This window comes from Pteropus medius, unplaced genomic scaffold (genome assembly GCF_902729225.1).
Source record: "Pteropus medius unplaced genomic scaffold, Ma_sr-lr_union100, whole genome shotgun sequence".
NCBI classification, from domain to species: Eukaryota; Metazoa; Chordata; class Mammalia; order Chiroptera; family Pteropodidae; genus Pteropus; species Pteropus medius.
Genome location: NW_024340692.1, coordinates 18,724,423 through 18,746,130, shown reverse-complemented (window position 1 = coordinate 18,746,130; position 21,708 = coordinate 18,724,423). Strand labels below are relative to the sequence as shown.

At 35.8% G+C, this 21,708-nt stretch overlaps 2 protein-coding genes across 4 annotated transcripts in view; both read right to left on the bottom strand.

The window, feature by feature from the left end:
- The window catches only part of GDA (guanine deaminase), an 80,981-nt gene that overhangs the window by 30,827 nt on the left and 28,446 nt on the right, over positions 1 to 21,708 (bottom strand). For all 3 annotated transcript variants that reach the window (XM_039840246.1, XM_039840401.1, XM_039840323.1), the window contains exons 2-4: positions 12,964 to 13,052; positions 7,691 to 7,862; positions 1,472 to 1,559 (exon numbers count right to left, since the gene is read on the bottom strand). In XM_039840246.1, the coding sequence (XP_039696180.1) occupies positions 1,472 to 1,559; positions 7,691 to 7,862; positions 12,964 to 13,052 (349 nt within the window). The remainder of the gene's footprint in view (positions 1 to 1,471; positions 1,560 to 7,690; positions 7,863 to 12,963; positions 13,053 to 21,708) is intronic.
- CUNH9orf85 (chromosome unknown C9orf85 homolog) overlaps positions 13,029 to 21,708 on the bottom strand; it is a 185,137-nt gene continuing 176,457 nt past the window's right edge. The window contains exon 3 of the mRNA XM_039840746.1: positions 13,029 to 13,052. Coding sequence (XP_039696680.1) covers position 13,052 — 1 coding nt within the window. The 3' untranslated portion in view covers positions 13,029 to 13,051. The remainder of the gene's footprint in view (positions 13,053 to 21,708) is intronic.

The window sequence follows — 21,708 nt, the reverse complement described above, 5'->3', positions numbered from 1 at the left end:
TGTAAACTTATACATGCAGGGTTATGAGGAATATACTCAGTAATGTGCATAAGTGGCTCATAAGTCTTAGAAAAAAGATACTGCTGCTATTCTTAACAATAGCAATAGCAATACCAATATTATTACCTGTGAAGAATTTTATTTAGTCCTACTATCAGTTCCCAGCACTAAGAACCTAGTCCTCATTAGAGGTGCTAGAGGAATTCTGTTTTAGCTAGAAAGTTGAATTGGCATTGGGCAATGCTATTATTTTTTTTACAATGTCTCCACCTCTGTCATAGAATCTTTCAGAAGTATTTCCGCCTCTCTCTTTCCCTGTAATACACTTTAATAACTTGCCCTTAGATTATTCTTCCTTAAAATGCCACCTTCATTACATACTGCTTCTGACTCAAAAGCTTCTTTGAGTTTTTTACACATATTTAAATCTCTTCACAATCTGAACCCTCCCATCTGCCCAACCTCTTCTCTCACCCCATTGTGCAATGAATCTTGTCCTCTGGTTCAGCTACTCTATTCCTTGCCTCCTGCGTCCACCATGGACATTTCTGTCCCACCCCCCTGTCCATGTCATTTCCCCTGTCTGAAGGACATTTTCTTCTCTCCCCATTTTATCTTCCCTCCAAAACCCAGTTTAAAGATTCCTTCTACGTTTTCCCAGATGATCCAGTTCTGGGTTCTCTCTGTCTCCTCCAAAAATGGCAGTAGGTATTTTCCGTGTCATCCTTCACGCCTTTGGCATAAACTACTTTGGTCAGTAAGCAGTAGTGTTAGCACATTAGCAAACAGCATCTATGTGTAGACACTATGTTGGGTATAAGTTTTGGAATCATCAACCTAAATCAAGTCCTCCCTCTGCCTACTAGCTGTGTGGCTTAGGCATGTTACATAACCTCTCTGAACATCAGTTTATCGATCTATAACTACCTCAGAAGGCTGTTTGCAGCTGAGCTGAGATAATCCATGTACAGTGTTTTGCACAATGCCAGACATCTTAATAAGAGCGATACAGCTGTTCCTAAAGTTATAAACCAACGTATGTAGTTTTTAATCAATTGGTCCTGTCTAGCTCCTCAAGGGCAGAGATATGTTCTGTTTCACTGTGTTCCTAGCATCTAGCACAGTGCCCTGAGTTCAACCAACAGCCAAGATAGGTCTGTTGATAATAATAAACTGTTGCCATCACTAGAATTAGTAAATCTGCTCCAAAAAGCCCTAAATTAATATACAAAATTCAGACCCATACACGCATTCAGGAACCAAAAACCATAAATAAATAATCAAATTATTTAAACCATAAAAAACATTCAAGGGTCAGAGTAATACACGGACACCTAATTACTTGCAAGAAATGCGATGCTCAAATTCTAGCAATTAAAAGGCAGAACTGCCCACAAGTATAAGTCACTGCCACACACGGTCTGGCTGGCTTTATTTGATGTGCCCATAAATCATGCTTTCATCTCCTCACCTGTAATTTCTGCAAGGAGCAGAGATGAGTCAGTGTGAATTGTTCCAAAGTAACAAGCTGTGGTTGTTCCATTCTTTAGTGTTCTCCTCTAAAAATAAATCACAAAAACCATGAATCGCGTGTGCCCAGAAAGTCACGTGGCATAGACAGATGAAAACGGAATTCTAGTTTTTAATTTTAAAATGTATTTATTTAAAAGTATGTCATCTTGATATGAAATACAGTTAAGGTAAATGACAAAAGTACTGAAATTCCAAAAATGTAAGCTTGAGAAGTTGATACTTTTGATTTTCTAGATTCACACCGTTCTGTGCTGCAGAATTCATAAAATTGGATAATAATTAATTTCTTTTTTTAGATTTGTTTAAGGATATGCAAACTTTATTGTATCTGGGAGTGAATGAGATTTTTTTTTCTATCTATTACAGGGTAGAATTATTCAGCCAAATTTCTAGTTCAACCTGGCAGATAGGTCACATGTATCTATATCCCTTTCTTAGCAAATTTCCACTAAAATAACAGTAAAGGAGTACAAAATTTATTAACCAATAAGAACATGAGAAGAGACATAAACAGAAGAAACATTTTGACATCTCCCTGGAAGGTGAAAGAATATGAATGAGAACCTGAACGCAACTTAGAGAGAGAGAAGCATGAGGTTGTTAACAGAGAATTGGCTCAAAGTCTGTATACAGATGATTAAATCCTGGCAGGACCCTTCCTCTTTCTCTGGAAATCAGCCAACCACCCCTAAGTTGTTCCTTGCAGGAGAGATTTATTCTTTGTAAAAACTAGATAGTATTTAGAGGATATTAGCCCCAAGGGACAAGTGAGACATAGGCTTAAAAGAAGAGATTTAAGAGAAAATCTGGTTCACCTCCAGGACGCTTGGTCATCTTGCCTAGAATACCACATGCACTACTCCTATCAGTCCTGGCAAGACTGGAGGACTCTTTCCTAAAGAAGATAAGTTGCTCTAGAAAAAAGATGTCCTTACAATGACAAGTGGGACCCACAATTGAAAAGGCTATTCACTGCCTTCACTGATCATCCTGTGATAGAGTTCAACGGTCAACAAGTGCTACCTTCACCTAGATCTTCCATATGGCAACTCAGAGCATCATTCTTAAATGTTCAAGGTTCAAAGGACACTGGAAGAGAGCTGCTATGAAAGAGAAGAGAAAGAAAAAGTCTGGAAAAAAAATCTTAGAGGAAAGAGGCAATATGTTCATTTTTTATATAAATTTAAAAAAAATTTATGATTAACATTCTCAAAGAAATAAAAGAAGACATTGTATTCACAAATCAAGAAAAGAATGTTATGAAAATCAGAGAATAACACCTCTCCAAAAGTAAAAATTTTGTAAGTAAAGCTTGTAAGTCAACAGCAGGGTTGTAGGAAAAATTGAAAGAGAACTCCTCAGGGAAAAAAAAAATACTTTGAACTTAAATAATAGGTAAGAAAATGCCCTATCTCAGATAGCAACCTCTACTCTGCTTCAGCCAATTGTTGAAAACAGCAAATGAGGGCTCAGTGTTGTCAGTTAGTCTCAGAGGTCAAGAACATTTGAAAATCTGGACTTTTATGTCAACTTTTTTCAAATTTTAAAACACTTTACATATAAAACAAAATACATCTGGCTGCCAATAGAGAATGATTAGTGCCAGTCAGCCACAGACACAGATGAGCTCTCTGTCAGAATCGCAAGTCCAAAAGAAAAGCTGATATCATTACAGAGACATCAAATTCAATCCCCAGCAACTACTACAAAAGTGCCTGAATTTTAGTGTGTGCTCGGTAAGTATTTGTTGAATGAACACCTGAGGAAGCAGAATTACTAAGTAGCAAGTGACATAAATGAACTAAAACTAGTATCCTCAGACGAATAAGATAAGACATTATATCCTTGAAAGAGGAATAGGCTATTATAACGGTAAGAGTGAATTAATGATTTGCAAAATTGGGCCATGGCATTCTTTAAGAATGTAATACAAAAGTATATACAGAAGTTTCAAAATTTTTCTAATAGGACTTACCAAAAGAAAGAGTAAATTGGAGGGAAGAATATACCCAGAGAGAAAGAAAGAGAAATAAATTTCCCAGAATGAAAGAAAGACATGAGTTCTCATATTGAATGAACTACCTATTAAAGAGAATGAACTGAGGAGAAAAATCTCTAAGTGAAATTTCAGAACATCAGGAATGAAGAGAAAATCCTAAAGGCCAGCAAATTAGACAATGGAATGAGAATCAGACTGACATCAGCACATTGGAAGCTGATTAGCAAATCATTTCAAATAGAATTCTCTTTATAGAGAAAGCTCATCATTTGAGAGTTAGAACAAAGGAAAACCATTTTTTTTTTTGTAATTCAAGGATTTGGAATGTTTATTACCCACTTTATTGAAAATGATTATCAGAGGCTATATTCCAGGAAAATGAAAAATGAATCCAAAAAGAAAGAGGTTCTGAATAGCAAAAGAAAAAGTAAAGGTCATTGTTAAACTAAGTGCAGATGTTAAAAGATAACAAATTTGAATTAAATTAAATAAATTTTAAAATATTAAATTTAAAAGTTAAAATTTATTTTAAATTAAGTTTAGATGGTGAAAAAAATTAACCGAACTAAAATCTCAGATGATATAACACAGGACATGGTGAGAGGGATTATAGCATGAAGACGGGAAGGGTATCTATTTTTCTTGTTATATGGGAGAATATAGGGAAATGATAGATTTGTTTGACACTTTTAACAACTTATCCGAATAGAGATAGAAAAAATGTCATATCAGCAGAGAAAACACGATCTTTTTAAAAATGTGCAGAATAATTATAAAAATCGACCTTTTGTTAGGTCATAAAATAACAGTGAACTAATTCTCAAGGAGAATCATCACACAAGTTACATTTACTAACTGGAATGAAATGAATCTCAAAATTAAAACAGAAGCATAATTGAATATTTTCTAAATTCTCAAAATTTTAAACACTTTTTAAAAATCTGAGCTTGAAGATGAAATCAAAATGGAAAATTTCAGCTATTTAGGAACGAGGACAATGGAAGTAATATCCAGACACTGACAACAGGTTCTTCCTCTGAGTCAGGGGGAGTAAAACTTCTCATCTAGAAAAGTTTCTTCTGGATGAGAAATTGCAGTTGCAAATTGGACTGGAATGAACTAGGAAGACTAGAAATTTCAAGAATCTGCCCGAATTATTGTTATGGGCGGAGACCACATAGAATGGTGGGGCGGGGGTGGGAGTGGGGTGGGGAGCAGAAGGGAAGGAGAAAAGGAGGGGAAAAAAGGAAGAAAAGGAAGCTAATCCTGTTTGTTTCCTGAGTTCGGCCCATTTAACAAACCAGGCACATGTGTGTGACTTACGTAATTGGAAAAAATAAGAAAAGAGGCTTAAAAATATTACTAGACAGGCCATCTAAAATGCAGTATTTTCTGTCTTCTTAACGTTCTATGTTTGGGCTTCCCAGGCCTTTATTCCATCCGAGTTCCTCATAAGCTTTCCAAAAGGCTCTCCTCCTAATGACAATTTTTGTATTTTTTCCATTTATAAAGAAATCTATCAGGAATAACATCAAACTGTTGGCTAGATTGATCAACTTTTCCTCAGCCTTCAATTCTTGACAAGAAGGGTTTTGAGGCCAAGCTTTTGAGCTCAAAATAGATCCCAAAGTTAACTTGACCACGAGCTTCAATGCCAGTAGCAACAGCCTCTTCGCAGATTAGATAATTTCCATGAGCTAAAATAGTGGAAAAGAATGGTCGGACTCCCTGCCTCCCTCCTCCTTATCCTGTAATGATTTCAGACCTCTTTAGAATTAGAGTGATCTGCTGAATCTTTGACAACCCCATAGAGTAAGCACATTCATTCTATTATCCAGGAGAATATTTACAACTAGTTTGTCTTGGCGCATTTACCAAGAATCTCACTCTCCAGTCCCTTGACTATAATCTGTATAATATATAGGTTCCTGAATCTTCTACTCTTTTTAGTCCATTCCAGTCCAATTTAAAAAGGCAATTTCTCACCCAATTTGCAATGTTTAAAGGGAAATATTCCAGGATTGACTTACTGGGATTTTTTCTTTTTTCTTAATAATCTCAGGAGATGTTTGCTAATATATACTTTAAATTATTTGCAGAGTGAATTATCATTGTCAAAATCTATGGTGGAAAACTCTGGGGTCTGGATTACCCATATGTTGAAGTATAGATGGAGGACTGTTTTCTGAGGGAGAGAAGCAAAAACAAAACCAGAAATGTATTTGTTCTGTTCATGGGTAGGGCCTTAGCACCCCTGTGCATTGCCACAGGCAGTCTTCAGCCTAGGGACAGGTCTAGTTAACAAATCTCAACTTTCTAAAATAGCTGTCAACCACACCCTGGGCTCAGGCTACTCTTAAAGTGTGGGGGCCTGCTCATAATCAGATACATAGAATGTATGCACTGCAAATACTTGTCGAGAATAACACCTATTTTGCACTCACTGACATCAAATACTTAACTAAATCTCTGATTTGAAATAATGTTTTTGGAGTATGGCTTGTAGGATACATAGTTCTAGATAATCTTTCTAAATATAAGAGATATATCTGGACTTTTCAACACTATAGCACCTTAACAATATATATTTTGACAACATAACATGTAATTATATTAAAATATTGGGATTAATTTTCTTAAATTTCAGTAAGAGGACCATATCTGCTTTACCTTAATTTTTTTTTTTTAATCATACACACCGTTTATATTTTAAAATTGATTCCCTTCTCTGGGTCAGGGGCTAGACACTTAAAGCCACATTTGTGATAAAGCTAACAAATGTGTGGACCCCCATGGCAAACATTTACCTCTTGGTTTTATTTATTATTTTTTTTGCCTCCTCCCTTTTTCTCTTTTGCCATAATTTCACGACTCGTTTTCTTCTGTTGTCTATTATGCAATTTTAAGATATCTCAAATCTTTTTTAGAACCGTACAAGGTATAAATAAATTTCAAAGATAAAAAGATTTGGTGTGGTTCACACAATTCATTAACACAATGTATCAGCAACTTCATACACAGCTTTAGTCCTCAGTTTTTCTGGTGTCATGTGGATGCATGCTAAAATATGTAAGATCCACAATTACACTGAATTTATAATTAAATGAGGCAAGTGTATAAATGATAGCACTTGCTTTTGTTCTTCAAGGCTTAAATGATGCAAGACCAGGGAACCTGGGTGAAAAGTCTTATAATATTGTCAACATCACACGTTAGGAGAAGAACCGTCAATGGGTCCAACAAAAATGCATGAATGTTCAGATTAAGTGTGCTGAATGATAAGAAGTAGTCAGATAAGAAGGTGTGTGCAGCTTTAATTATCAACTGAAGAAGCTGTTTCTGGTTGCCGCGTGGATTGGGCATAGGGTTGGGGTACAAAGAAAGGAACTGATTTTCTTGAGAGAATGGAAGGAAAGACATCCTCAGAGCTTTCAACGTAACAGCTGGCATGCACTACGGCCACTGTTCAACGACAGAACTAGCCCCATAGTTCCCTCTACTGGTGTTAATGCTCTTCCCAAGTCCCTTGTGATGGGGACCATCCTACTTTCCCTCCTTGTGAAGCTACCAAAGTAACATGATAGCCTTCTAACTGTAATATGAAATTTTAATTTTAAATTTCTTGAGTATTTTTTAAAGCAAACACATAGAACACTTACCATGTGTCAGGCACTATTCTAAGAACCTCACAAATATTAACTTGTTTAAATATCCTAACAATCCTATGAAATAGGTACTATCCTTATCTCTGTTTTTTACAGATGGGGAAGATGAGTCGCAGAACTTTCCAAAGGTTACACAGCTATTCCATATGGTCCCCAGAACAGTACCGTGGATTGGCAGAAGTAAGGGAACACACATATGCATTAAACTCAAATTTAGTAAAGTAAAACATAAAAAGTAAAAAGACGGAGAGTCATGAGAGTGCACCAGACTAGAGTTTTGGGAATTTGGACTCAAGTTCTCTCTTTGCTAGTGTCTTGCTGTGTAGGCAAGGTGGTCCCACACTCACTGGGCTATGATAGAACTAAAGAAATCTCTACAGTCCATCCTAACCTTAACTGCCTATGTTTTATACTTAAAATCTGCCCCCAAGAAATGCATGCTTCAACAGATGACCGAACATAATACACTAATACTCACAAGCAGGATACTTACAACAACTCTGGTGTATACTTCTTCAGCAAAGTCGATGCTCTGGAATCTGTGTTCTACAGGAAATGTGTACTTGCTCAGCCACTCCAGAAGCGGGAGATCTACATTACTCCCAGCAAAGAAATACTGAGGGGCATGGATGTGTGTGTCAATCAGCCCGGGCATGAAGAACTCACTGGAAATTAAGATGAGAGAAAAAGAATTTAATAGCATTTTTAGTCGTTTTTCATATCTTTAAATCACGTTTTCTCTCAACAGCCATTTAATTGTTCACCCCACATAGGTTTAGAGCTGATGCAATCAGATGACTAAATTCTCCTATTATTTAGAGATCAAGAAATAAAAATGAAGCTCTGCTAAGAGAGATATAGCTCCTAAGTTGGAATGGCTGGTGTGAAGTTAACCACAGATGATAAAGGGAGGAAAAAGCACAGCATTGGGCAGGAGCAAAGCAGTCATAGTACAAGAAGGAAGTAAAGCTATGTTTTTATTCTTTGACTTTATTCTCACAATTGGGGGTTGTAAGACAGAGAAAAAAGATGAGAGAGGAGGATTTCAAATCTTCTAGAGCTGTGCTGATGAATTACACGCAGGTCACTAAGGATGACTGTAGATGAGAAATAGAGTGGTGGCAATTTTAGACACAGTGATCATTTGACCTTGGCAAACTGCAAGAAATCTAGTGCTTTCCCATGTGATGTAGGGACTGAGTTCTGAAACAGAAGCAGCAAGAGAAAACTTAGGCTGGTCAGGGACAGACAATCTCAAGAGATAAGAGTATCAGTGGGTGAGTGGCGTAAATGATTTAGTGAAGATATCGTTGCAGTGCTATATCACTCCTACTGTTACCCTGATCCGTGGATTAAATTTTACCTTTCTATGAACTCTTATAATGGGAAGTACTAGAAATTTGTTTTCAAGATTTTTCAGAGGCATGACCCACAGAATTGAGGCACCCAAACAGATATTCGTTTAAAGATAGAGGCACCACCACCATCACGTCCGTTATTTACCTAAGAAACTTGAACTCAAAACTTGACATAACAAAGAATCCCTTATACTTTCCAGTCAAATGTATACCACCTCAGTGGAAGACAAATAATGACATGAGCGTCTTGAAATGCTTTATTTTTAAAAAATGAGGAATAGAAATGGTAATGATGATAATGATAGTAATACTTACTGAAGATGTACATGTATGGGGCACTGGGCATAGCATTCTAACTGCATCATCTTATTTGTTTATTATAGGGGTTTAGTGTATACATTCTCGACTCAGACTGCCTGATTTTACATTCAGACCCCACCATAAACCAGCAGTGGGATATTCAACATGTTATTTAACCTTTCTGTGGCTCAGTTTCCCCTGATGTAAAATGAAGGTAGTAGTAGCACCACAGGGCTGTTGTGAGGATGGAGTCAGCATGCATAAAAACAGCACTGAGATGACGGAAAGCACTTTAAAAATATTAGTTGTGATGATGATATAATGCTCACAACAAACTTATGAAGTGTGGTTATCCTCATTTACGTAAGGGTGAAACCAAAGCTCAGGAAATTTAAATAGCTTGAAAAAAGTAATCATTCAACTAGTCATCTCTGGAGCCTAGATTTAAACCCAGGCACTTTGTAGACTCAGCACTCTTGGTCACTACTCTCCATGTGACAGACCTTTTAATTCACTCCAAAAATGGTGAGCAGTGACAGCCTATAGGCATGGCTAAGAGGCATTGTTAGGTGGGACTACACTGTAGGGAGCGTGCAGAGAAGGAGGATGAAATACGGATTCCTCTTAACTATGAGTCACTGACCTCTCCAGGATACTTTAGTCCTTAGGTCTTTTATTATCTCTACCATCATAATATAGAATGGTAGTGTGACTTCTTCATGTAGGTGAATTGTTCAATTAAATAATATTTCCCAAGTATCTAATGTGTTTAAGAAACTTGGCTAAGGCTTCTAAACCCAAAGAGAAATGGACATCTTTTTGTACTCAAAAAGATTATAATCTAGTCGAGGAGATTAGGAGTGAGGGCATCTGCATGTGTGGTATGGGAGAGAGAGAAAGAGAGACAGAGAGGAGGTGGGAAGAAAGAGAAAAGTAGATTTGGTTAAAATATAAAGGGTTTTAGAGAGCAATTTCACATGTAGAAATTTACACAAGTGAAACAGAACATGTTTACAAAAAATATTGTACAAGCATGTTTATAGCAGTTTTATTCATACTAGCCTTAAATCGGAAACAACCCAAATACCACGGGAAAATGGATTAATAAACTGTGGTATATTGACATAATCGAATACTATTCAGCAATGAAAAAGGATGGTCTACTGCTATATACAACAATACAGATGCATCTCAAAAACATAATGAATGGAAAAATCCAGACATAAAAGAGTACATATTGAGTTATTCACTTATCTGACATTCAGAAACAGGCAGAAGTAATCTATGTGATAGAAATTAAACAGTGATTCCTTATGAGGGGCTATAGAGTGACTAGGGGGTACAAGAGAACCTTCTAAGATGAAAGGAATATTTTATATCTTGATTGGTATATTGGTAACATAGGTATATATTTGTCAAAATTTATGAAATTATGTACCTAAGATCTATGCATTTTACTACATAAAGATGTTTTCTTAAAAAGAACAAAGTTTTTTTAGAAAGAGTTTTAAATACTCAGTTTAGTGAATTAATATGTATCTGTTATTCTGTAGCCAAGAGGAAGGGAATCATGAGAACATTGGTTTCTTTTTATTTTTTATTTTTTGGCAGAACCGTGACAAATTAAACCTCGGGTTTAAATATCTGGTGGTGGCGGACATGTGGTGGGAAGATTCCTTCAATCTCTCAAGTGTGAGATTTCTGAATAAAGATTACAGTAATAGAAACAGAAATGATATGGATAAATACAAGAGAAAGAACTTGATCTTTTATTAGCACTAGGAAGTAAAGGAGAGGAATGAGTCGAAGAGAGTAAGTTCTTGAGCATGTGGGGCTGAACATATGAAATAAAGTCAGAGAATTTAGGAGAAAAGTCTACTTTGTGGGAAGGGTGATGCCACATTAAGCTTAGAGTGAAAGTACAACCTTCCAATCTCTAAAAAATAATCAGAAATGTGGGATAAGAGGTAACAGAAGAGTTAAAGATAAGATTCAGACTTGAGAGTCTCCCCCTTATAGGTGACGCTAGGAGTTGGTGGTGCCAGAGATTTCTGTAGAAAAAAAAGAACAAAACTAAACCTCGAGCAGTCCCCTCCATTTAAGGAGTCATATTGAGGAAGAGAAAGTCATGCCTGACCTAGGCAGAGTCATTGTCAGGAGGATGGAGGGAGACCCAGGATAAAGAGATATCAAGGACAGCAGTGAAGGGAAGGAGTACAAGACAGTGTCTAGTGTCAAAATCTATAATCTAGCCACTCGGGAATGACCCTGAGAATTCTCATTTCTAAGCAATAACTAGGGAGACACCAATTTCGCATGGATTCAGTCCTTCATTATGTAAGTACTTACTGAGTCTCTAGTATTGTTTATTTACTATCTTAGGTGCTGAGGAGAGAGACATGAACATGAAATACAGGTGTTGGAGAAAGTACTGGACTGATAGAGAGCTCCCTTAAAAAATATCTGGTAGTGAAAGTTAGAACAGTAATGCAGGGGGAGAATGAAAGTCATGCTTTGTTTTCCATGTAGGAGAAACTCAAGCATGTTCTGAAGCTAGCAGAGATAAAAGATGTAAAGGAGATAATTCAGGGTGCAAAGTCTTCAGAAGCAATGGAACATTAGGGATTTATTGCATCAGAAATGTGATGCTCAGTATGGTGATTAGCAGAGGGGAAGAGAGGGAGGAGGAAGGTAGAATAGGGGATCAAATACATGGTGACAGGAGGAGGTTTGACTTTGGGTGGTGAACACACAATGCAATATAAGATGTAGTATGGAACTGTATACTTGAAAACTACATAATTTTATTAACCAACGTCACCCTAATAAATTAAAAAATAAAATAAATGCTTTTAATTAAAAATAAGTAAATAAATAATAAAATAAAATTCAAGTCGATCTTACAAAAAAAAAAAGAAATGTGACTTTCATCCTTTTTAGGAAACAAGAAGCGTTGTGCAATGCTTAATAATAGAAACAGTCACATAATCAAGGTTATAGTCCAGGATTTATTACAAGTATCAGTAGGTGCTAGAGTGTGAGCTGTTGGAGCTGCACATGAGATGAGAAGTCACTGAGCCCAACTACTCATTCTACAGGGAGAGCAAAACGAAGCTCAGGAATGCCAAGCTCATTTTCAGATGTGCCATTTGTTAATGATCCAGCCAGCATTAGAACTCAGTGCTCCACTGAAGACTTCACTTACAGCTAAATCGTAGCCATCAGAAGTCAAGCTGCAGGCAAAGTAGAGATGGGGTTTAGAAGCTGGAGCAGAAAAGGTGAAAAAGCTCTCTTTTTGCTTTCTTTCCCTTTTCTTCTTTTCACTTTACTTAATCACTGTCATAATTCCTTTAGAAAATCTCAACTTCCCCCAGATAAAAACCATAAACTTCATATTCTAAACCTGCAGTGACGGCCAGGCTATATCAGAACCTGAGGAAAAGAGCAGTATGTGCCCCTATGTATACTTATCAAACATTCATCCTTCTTCTAACCAAGTGGAAAACATACATTTATTAATAAAAGCCCTACAGTCAGAACATATGACTATCTATAAAGGCATCAGTTAACCAATCTGCTTATTCACCAGTGTCACCCCTCATCAACCTGCCCTGCAGGAGATGCAATGGTCCCCCAGGCCTGGGAGCCCCAAGCTGTTTGAAAACAACTGTTTTGTTGCACAAAAATGCAAGAGTGTGAAACAAACAATAATGTCTTGTCTTTATTTAAAATTTTGGCCTGTTGTTTCATTGTGGATTTTTTGCATTAATTTTAATTTTTAAAAATACTGCATTAAACTATTATTTATCTTGATTACTGAGTTGTTTTTGTCCTCCCACCACCTCTAAATTCTGTGCCTGAGGTAAATGCCTCACTCACTTCATCCTAATCCTCACCCTGCCAGCCTCTCCGTGCTGAAAAAATAAATGATGGCAGCCTCTAGTACTCAAAGATTCTGCCCTTCAGTCCCTTGTTCACTGTTTACCAAGTCCTTCCTACCTCACACCTTAAAACATTAAAAAAAAGGCTGTCTCTCAAGGCAGGTTTCTTATCATTTGAGATTAGATAATGGCATCCAGCAAAAGAGAAGAAGTTGGCTATGACTTACTGGTGGCTCAGTTCTCTTATTTCACATGGCTTGAAGCACCATTCTTTGGCCAGCTTTTCTTGTTGAGATGCTTCTTCTAAAAACACTATCTTTGAAAGAAAGAAAAGAATCACAAATTAACGAACCATAGTCATTTGTTGTTATTAAATATCTAAACCTTTTTAAAAGAGACTATACTGTAGCTGAGTTAATTTTTAAAGGTATTTGATACCAAATGGGATCAAGTTTAGAGGCAAAATGGCAGAGGTTTGCCTTTGGGTGCCCAATGAAGTAAACTGCACGATATTTCTCCTTTTCTGCCATTCTATAGATATAAGCAAGACTTCAAAAATTCTAATTTGAAGACACAGGGTACTGAAAATGACTAATTGATATTTTTCTCTTCCCCACCCCTGAAAACAATTAAAAGAAACAATTGTTTATAGAAAGTACACCTCACTGCAGATGACTGCAAGATTTTTGTTAGGCTGTTACGGAAAACTCAAGTCCAGAGTACTGTAGTGGTACCATATCATGGGGCAATTTATTAACACTGAATATGACTGCCCGTAATTGCCAGACAATTGAGTCTTAACATGAAATATGTTGGTGTTTTAATGCTAAAGTGTCTGCTATATTCTTCTACTGCAGTGTATGAGACACGAACAGAGAGATTTCTCGCTTTAGACCTGTGAGGTCTGAAGCCCAAGGGCCCCAGCTGGGAAACCTCGGGTGGGTCTCTTAATCCCTCTTGGTCTGCTTTCTCCATCTGCAAATGTGAGGTAACACCAGTACCCACTTCACAAGGTGTAAATACCATCTGATTAAAGAAGTTAGCACATCCTCAGAAAGTGTTAAATGCTAGATACATTATATCTATTGTTGATAATTTTTTAAGTACAATGTGATTGCTTATTCTATAAAAATAGATTGCAAGGCAAGAAAGGACAAGAAAGAATGAAATACATATTCAGAAAATACTGTTTCATTTTTAAATGTAATATTGCGAGGAAAAAAATGTTTCATGGAATATGAAATACTGAAAAATCCTGGTAGATAAAATGTATTTAATTAATTAGAAGCAAGGCAATATATTGCAGAAAAAACAATTTGTTTATGGAACCAAAAATTAAATTAAATAAATATTAAATTTCTTTTTAATTGATGGTATCCTTTTTTAAAAAAAATCGGGATATCTATCAGAAAAGAAAATAAAAATGTAATTCCTACAGATAAGGAAAAGTAATTTGATGATTCTAAAAATACATTAGAATCAATAAATATCAAAGCAGTTATATAATTAATCAAAAACCACAAAAACAGAATTAATATTTAAAAATTGCTGATTTACCATTAAAGCAATTACTCAATAACAAAATATTTGTAAAGCACTATATTCACACATTTGAAAATAATTTGAAATAAATGGTTTTTGAGAAAAATATAAATGGTCAAAATTTATTCTGGAGAGACAGGAAAACTGAATGACCGGTAACTCTATAAGAAACTGAGAAAGTTGTACTAACCCTTTAGGAAATCTCATGGTTCAGAATCATGCTGTCTAATAGAAATATAATGCCCATCACAAATGTCTATACAATTTTAAGTTTTCTAATAGCCACTCTAAACGTGTGAGATGGAACAGGTAAAATTAATTTTAATAATATGTTTTATTTAACAACCTAGGTGGCCATGATAAAATATTATGTCAACATGAAATCAATATAAAAGTTACTAATTTTGTTTTGGAGGGTATCAGTCTTTAAATTCCTGGGTATATTTTGCTTTATATATGGCATTGGACAGCATACATTGAGAGAATTCCATAGCCACGTTCTTTCTAGTTTATAAAAAACAGATGATGCCTATGCTAGGTAAAAAGAGGTCCAGAGCATGGAAAAGAATGGACACTTCTTTATTTCTACAAATCCTCATACCAAAATCTGACAAAGCACACACAACACATACACAAACACAAATATGCAAACAAAGAGCAAAAATTACAAGTCAATGCCATTTGTTACAATAATATAGATGCAAAGATAATCCCAATGATATACTGGCAATAAAAAGCAAAAGTATATTAAAATAACAATTCAACATGTCTGCAACATATAAACCTAAATTATTCTGACCAAACAAGAACTCAACTCCTCAAAGAATGCTGGAATCACCGCCTTGCCCCACCCCCACCCCCGGCCCACACACACCTCTTTACTGTTATCTGCAGTCAACAGATACTCAAGCTAGAATTCACCTGCTCCTCACATAAACACCAAGGATCTTGATCTGTATCATTATTTTCATTAAAATACTTTCTTATATTTTACTTCCTTTTCTCTGACTGAGCTCCCACCACTCTCCACTTACCAAAACCCTTCACTGTGACCTCTTGTTACTGTCTCTCCATCAGCGGTTAACTCCCTTTTGTCTTCAGTGTGCGCTCTGAGTTTCTCTCTCCTAATATCTGTGACTCTACCCCCAGGACATGACTTCCCCTATGCTTTCCAAATGGCAGGTAGTCATACATCAGGGTCAGACAATGAGTTTGGTACCTTCTGTACCCACCATGGCCATTTCCAAACCATTTTTCCTGAAGCTTCTTATAAACAGAGAAGCCTCCTTTTAAGACCTGCCCCTTTCAGCTCTCAAGAGTATCTTTCCTCTCTTTTTGTTGTTCTTCTTTACCAACCTTCCTCTCATTATTCAAATCTGTTGACACCTGCCTCACACTCTGTCTCTCCACTCCAAGCCCTGTCTTTCTTCTTATGATAACAACATGGACAACCCATTTGACCCACAGCCACCTATTTCCATGAATTTATCTTCAGTAATTTATTCATGAATGAATGAAGTTCATGAACTTCACATTATGGCCACATATTGGACATGTAAATGAACTATAACTGCTCCACCTCCAAAACTTCTGAATCACACACCTGATCACAACTTCTTTTATCTGTTTGCCATTTCAACTACTCCAAACAATCTCCTACCTTAAAAAGCCCTCCCTTTACTTTCTCCCCTGTACTTTTCCCCAGTCCACCAGCGGTCTTCTTTCACCATTTTCCTTGTCCAGCTAAGATTCTACCACCTATTATTTCATATTTCCTGTGTCTTTTAGTCGACATACATTTGGTTAAAGTTCAACTCTAACTGAACCTAACTGACCCTTCTCTGGACTGCACATGATAGATGAAATATCCAATCATCAAGCTCAAACGTGTTCCTACCAATGCCTGTGCTTGGTACCCTAAGACATGCCTCTAGCACTGTGGTCTTTACTTTCAATAAAACTTACAGGAGATCTAATTGCTTATCCACTGACAGATTATTAAAAATTTTTTTTGGTGATATATAATTTTTATCAAATAATGCAAATGGAATTCAAAGAATTGAGAGATATTGCTGTAACAAAACTCCTCTCACTTCCATCTACTTGACTTATGTGAAAATGATTCTCGGCACTTACATCTATAAAAATTTTAAAAATAAGGAAAAAAAATGATTCATTCTACCAATAAGTAATACTCATTCATAGATATATTTATCTAATTAGAGGAAAACAGCTTCTTAATTTTACATTTTAAAAAATCACCTTTAAAAATGTGTAACATATATTTTTAAGTTTCCTTATGGTCCCAGGAAATTTTAAATGTTTAAATTTATGTATACAAATTTTATTGCAATGTAAATTTTTATTTCAAGTGTAAAACTATATTGCATTAGCACAACTCTGTAAGGAAAGCAGAATGGAATTAGTAATTCAAGAAGAAAAAGGGTCTATATAGCATCTCAGATTATTAAAGATGAGCTAGTTTGTGATTTCCAAAAATAGATTAAAGTAGATATCAAATTTTACTATATTTTTATTCCATCAGATACATTTTAAAAAGTAATGTCACAGTTCAATTTTAGTTCAATTGTACTTATTTACAATTTGCCAGAAGTTATGGACATAAACATATTTAAATTTAATAAAAATCATACATGTCAACTTTTAAAAGTGCAAAAGCATATAAAGCTTATCAAACTTTTTAAGACTATTTTTAAAAATGTACAAAGCATTTCTCTAGTCAACTCATGTTCTAGCACTCCACCATGATGATTGCAAATCTACCCTCTTTTCGAATCTCTCCCCCTACTTATCCCAAAAGTGTACAATAGTGAGAAATTGCAAACCATTTCAAAATCAGCCATTAAGGGATTGGTTAAATACAACTGCAGGATTTAAAAGTGTCAGTGAAGACTTATATATATTGACTAGAAAATAAACCTTGATATAATCTTAAGATGTTTTTTAAAATTCAGGTTTCTACATAACGTGTATAGTATGATCATCTTTTTTTATAAGAATGTTGTGCGTGTGTGTGTGTGTGTGAGTGTTGGGTCGAAATGTTGACAGTGGTTAATACCTCTTTAAAATAGAATTTGGGAGTAATTTTTATTTTCATCTTTCCACCCTTTTAGAATCAAAATTGTTAATAATAAAGGTTTTATTATAGATAAAATGTTAAAGTTAATTCCAATTTAAATGTATATGAAAATGTAAAGTAAAAAAATAGAAATACATAAATATACCCTCCACTTGTAGAGCCTAAGGTTGGGTAGTTAAGACACACAGATAGATAATGAATCAGATGAGGAAGGCACGATGACAGAGTGCAAAGGACCCCACCAGTTCAAAAAGAAAGACAGTGGGCATGGACAGTAAAGTTTTCAAAGAAAAGGTAGAACTCTGACAATAATGAGTAGGATTTGGTGCTTGATAAGTACCCAGGGTTGAAGGGAAAGTGAGGGAAGGTGTAAATAATGATAGGAGCAGAGCACAGAGGCCAGAAACTACAAGATGTGTTATAGACATGAGTGTACTTTAAATAACATTGGAGCACTAGGTTGAGGAAAATATTAATTCATAAATCAAGTATTTACTGCCTTTTTTTTTCTTGCTCTTATTCATATAGTCACTCAACAATTACTGCCTGAGTACCCCCCTGGGTGATAAGCACTATTCAATAGAAGAATATAAGATATGTTGCATATATTAGTGAATGCTATGACAAAAAATAAAGCAAGGTAAATGGACAAAATAAAATGTGGGGTGTGATGTTTTCTCTGAGGAATTATTGTGAGCAAAGATTTTTATGAAGGGAGGGAGTGAACCACTAGGATATTCTGGGAAGTGCATTTCAGATAGAACAATCAATACAAGGGCCTTGATATGTATATTTAAACTAGATGCTGGGCATATTTTAAAATATGAGGGAGACCAGCGGGAATTGAGTATAAGAACAAGAAGAAAGAATGGTAGGAAATTGGATGGAGAAAGTAGCTTTGTAGGTCATGGTACAGCCTTGAGATTTGTTTTTAGGAGATCTCTAAAACTACTTTGGAAAGTGAATACAGCAAAACTTCAAAATATCATTGAGGTTTTCTTTATGGGGCAATGATTCTTTCATCCTGAGGTTACCTGGGTTTATGTGGCCATTCATTTACTTATGTAATCATTCACCATCAAGAGTACCTATTATGGCTCGTAGTCTTCCTCTTCACAGGCCACAGTCTAGATGGGCTGTCAAGCACATACACAAGTAATTAAAAATCAAATTTCACAAAATCATAAAATCATAGGTGGTGCCAGCTAGCAAGAACCTTTTCATCTGACCCCCTTGTTTTCCAGATGAGGAAACTGAATCCCTTCTGTTAAGTAAATGACTCCAAGTGCTCTCCTACTTGAAACTGGGGCTGTGCAGGATGAGCAATAATGAGAATGCCAGGAATACTAAAGCCGGAAACAGATGAGTAATGACTGTCAGCTAACGAAAAAAGTCTCTGCAAGATAGAGGCTTCGAACACCAGATGGCAAATTTGGGCAAGAGGCTTGTTGCTATGGAACAGAGTAAACTGCTCTTCAGGCCATTGTGAAATAGCTAGGCCATCCAACAAAATAAGGTATATATCTCAATCAATTCCATGAAATCCACCCTTAGGCACTGTAATGGCAGATAAAATCAGGTAAAAATATGAGGTCTCAAGATTTCTGAAGCTTTTGGGCAAAGATGAAAATTGCCACATTATCTCAATTCACCTCAGACAGATTAGTGGAAAAGAAAGATGAAGTGAGATTGCCTTTAAAAGGAAAGAAGGAAGGAAGGAAGGAAGGAAGTCAGCCTGTAAAGGTAGCATCAAGTAAATTCATGTTACAAAGCCACCAAAAGGTAGCATGAGGGACTTAGATCTTCAGGTCCAGTATTCTCATTTTATAGATGAGGAAACAGAGCAGGTAATGTAACTTGTACAAGGTCACAGGGCAAGCCATGATATCTGCTGGACTTGATCTATCTTCCCAGAGATTCTTCCAGACCTCTACGACTGCTTCTCTAATGGTACAAACCAAGGGTCAGCAAATATTCAACAAAGGGCCAGACAGTAGATGTCTTAGGCTTGGCAGACCATATTGTGTACTCCTCAATTCTGTCACTGTAAATCAAAAGCAGCCATGGACAATATATACAAAGATGGGTGCCGTTATGTTCAACAAAAATTTATTTATAAAAAACAATTTATATTTCATATAATTTTTATTTGTTAAGAAATATTCTTCTTTTTTTCCCCCCAACCATTTAAAAATTTAAAAACTATACTTAGTTCACTGGCCATATAGAATCAGGCAGTGGGTTGGATTTGACCTGTGGGCTATAGTTTGCCAACCTGCAGGATCCTAAAAAGATGCCTGTAAATTAAAATTGTATAATTCAAAAACCATCCCAGTGGCTTACACTAGCATTTTTAGGAAGAATTATCTTAATTTATGATTGTTTTTCAATCTGTAATAACTTTTAACAATTTTTCCTTTAAACTTCAGGGCTTGATAAAATACTCTAGAAAAGTACAAATTCTGGTGGCCTTAGAAGTCCCATTTTGCTGTAGAAAAAAAAAGTATATTTTTTGATAGCTAAAGCAATAACTTTAGTAATTTTTCTGATCTCTATTGAAGACAGTGTGATTCATTGGCATTTAGTAACTTCTTATTAAAAAATAAAGCATGTTCCAAAATGACAGAATGTCTGATAATAATAAAAATACTTAAAAATACTTATTGTGTACAAGACACTGCCATATATCTTTTACATGTATTAACTCATTTAAACATCACAAGAACCCTATGAGATAGGTACTATTACTAGCCCCATTTTACAGATGAGAAAACTGAAATACAGAAATCTTAAGTACCTTGCCTAAGATTACACAGCTGGTAGGTGGTAAAACTAGAATTTGAGCCACAGTTGGCCTTCAGGCTGGGAGTTGTTAAACGTTATTCTTTAAATTTTTGAAAACCATCTTTCATAAAAAAATAAATAAATAAAACGGCCCTCCCCTTTCCTTTCTTTTTTCTATGTATACTATTCCTTAGTGCCTTTCTTTCTTCTTCCCTTCCCTTAATACAGGCCAGTGGGCCTGGTGGGGCCAGGAATGTGGAGGTAGTCAGATCTAAGGCAGTGGTCAAGGCTACGAAGGCATACAGGGACAGGAGAACTGGGCTGGAAAAGCAGAGAGTCAACGAGGCAGGTTAAGTGGGAAGGGATGTGGCTGAGTAGACAGCTACCAGGGCCAGGAGATTAATACTAGGATAATAAGCAAATATGTAACTATAGTGCAGATAATGAGAGAGAGCCAGGTTTCTCAGAAGAGAGGTACAAATATGGAATGCCAGAACAAACTCTGTAGTATTGGATTTAAATTGGAGTATTAAGGTCAACTCACGGTTTGTAATTTATGTAGATCAATTATATATAATGTAATATATATGTATGTGTTTCCTTCCTAGCTCTATCTGCTGAGAGGTCCTAGAAATAATGACACCCTTTTGCAGTCAGTACCCTGAATGCTAAGATCCTGATTTCTGTAAACCAGTCTCCACTAGAAAGAACCAGAGTAATTCCAGAGATGGAGCAAAGAAAATGTAAGATAAATCTGGAATATAAATTTGTGCCAAAAAGTAAGGAAGTGCTAAAAATATAATTGAGAGTGGTAAAAAGCACAAAGGAGCCACCTTGAAGAAGCTTCTACTAGCCAAATAGGGGCCAATATGAGGATGCAAATAAATAATGATGGTAATGAATTAAATCCCAGTGAATAAAATAGGAATCCATGAGTCCACACAAATAAATGAATAAATGAATGAGTGAATGAATAAATGAATAAATAAATAATGGAAATTTTAATAAATTAAAAAACTTTTATAAAAACAAAAATAAAATAAGAGAGAGATTCTATAGTAGAATACCAACTAATACACGTAGAAGGAATGAGAGAATTAGAAAATGAGCATTTGGCACCATCATCGCAATAAATGATTCATGCAAAAGTCATCAATGAATGTTAAAACTAGTGGGTGAAAATTTGTTGAGGACAGGATATTTATATAATTTCAAATTATCTCCCTACAAAACTTATTTTATAGAAAAAATAATAACTTTATAGTAGAGAAACCTGGTAAATATCATCCTAACCAAGTGAACAAAATTAACATCAAGAGTATTGGGATAAATCAATATCATGTGCCTCCTGATGATGCATTGAAAAGAACACAGCATCACTTCTGTGATATTCCTGCCAAAAATGCATAACCTGTATCTATCTAATCATGAGGAAATATCGGGCAAACTCAAATTGAGAGACATTTTTAAAAAAAGAAAGAGGAGGAGGAGGTGGGGGAGGAAGAGGAGGAGAGAGAGGAGAAGGGATGGGGAGAGGGAAGGGATC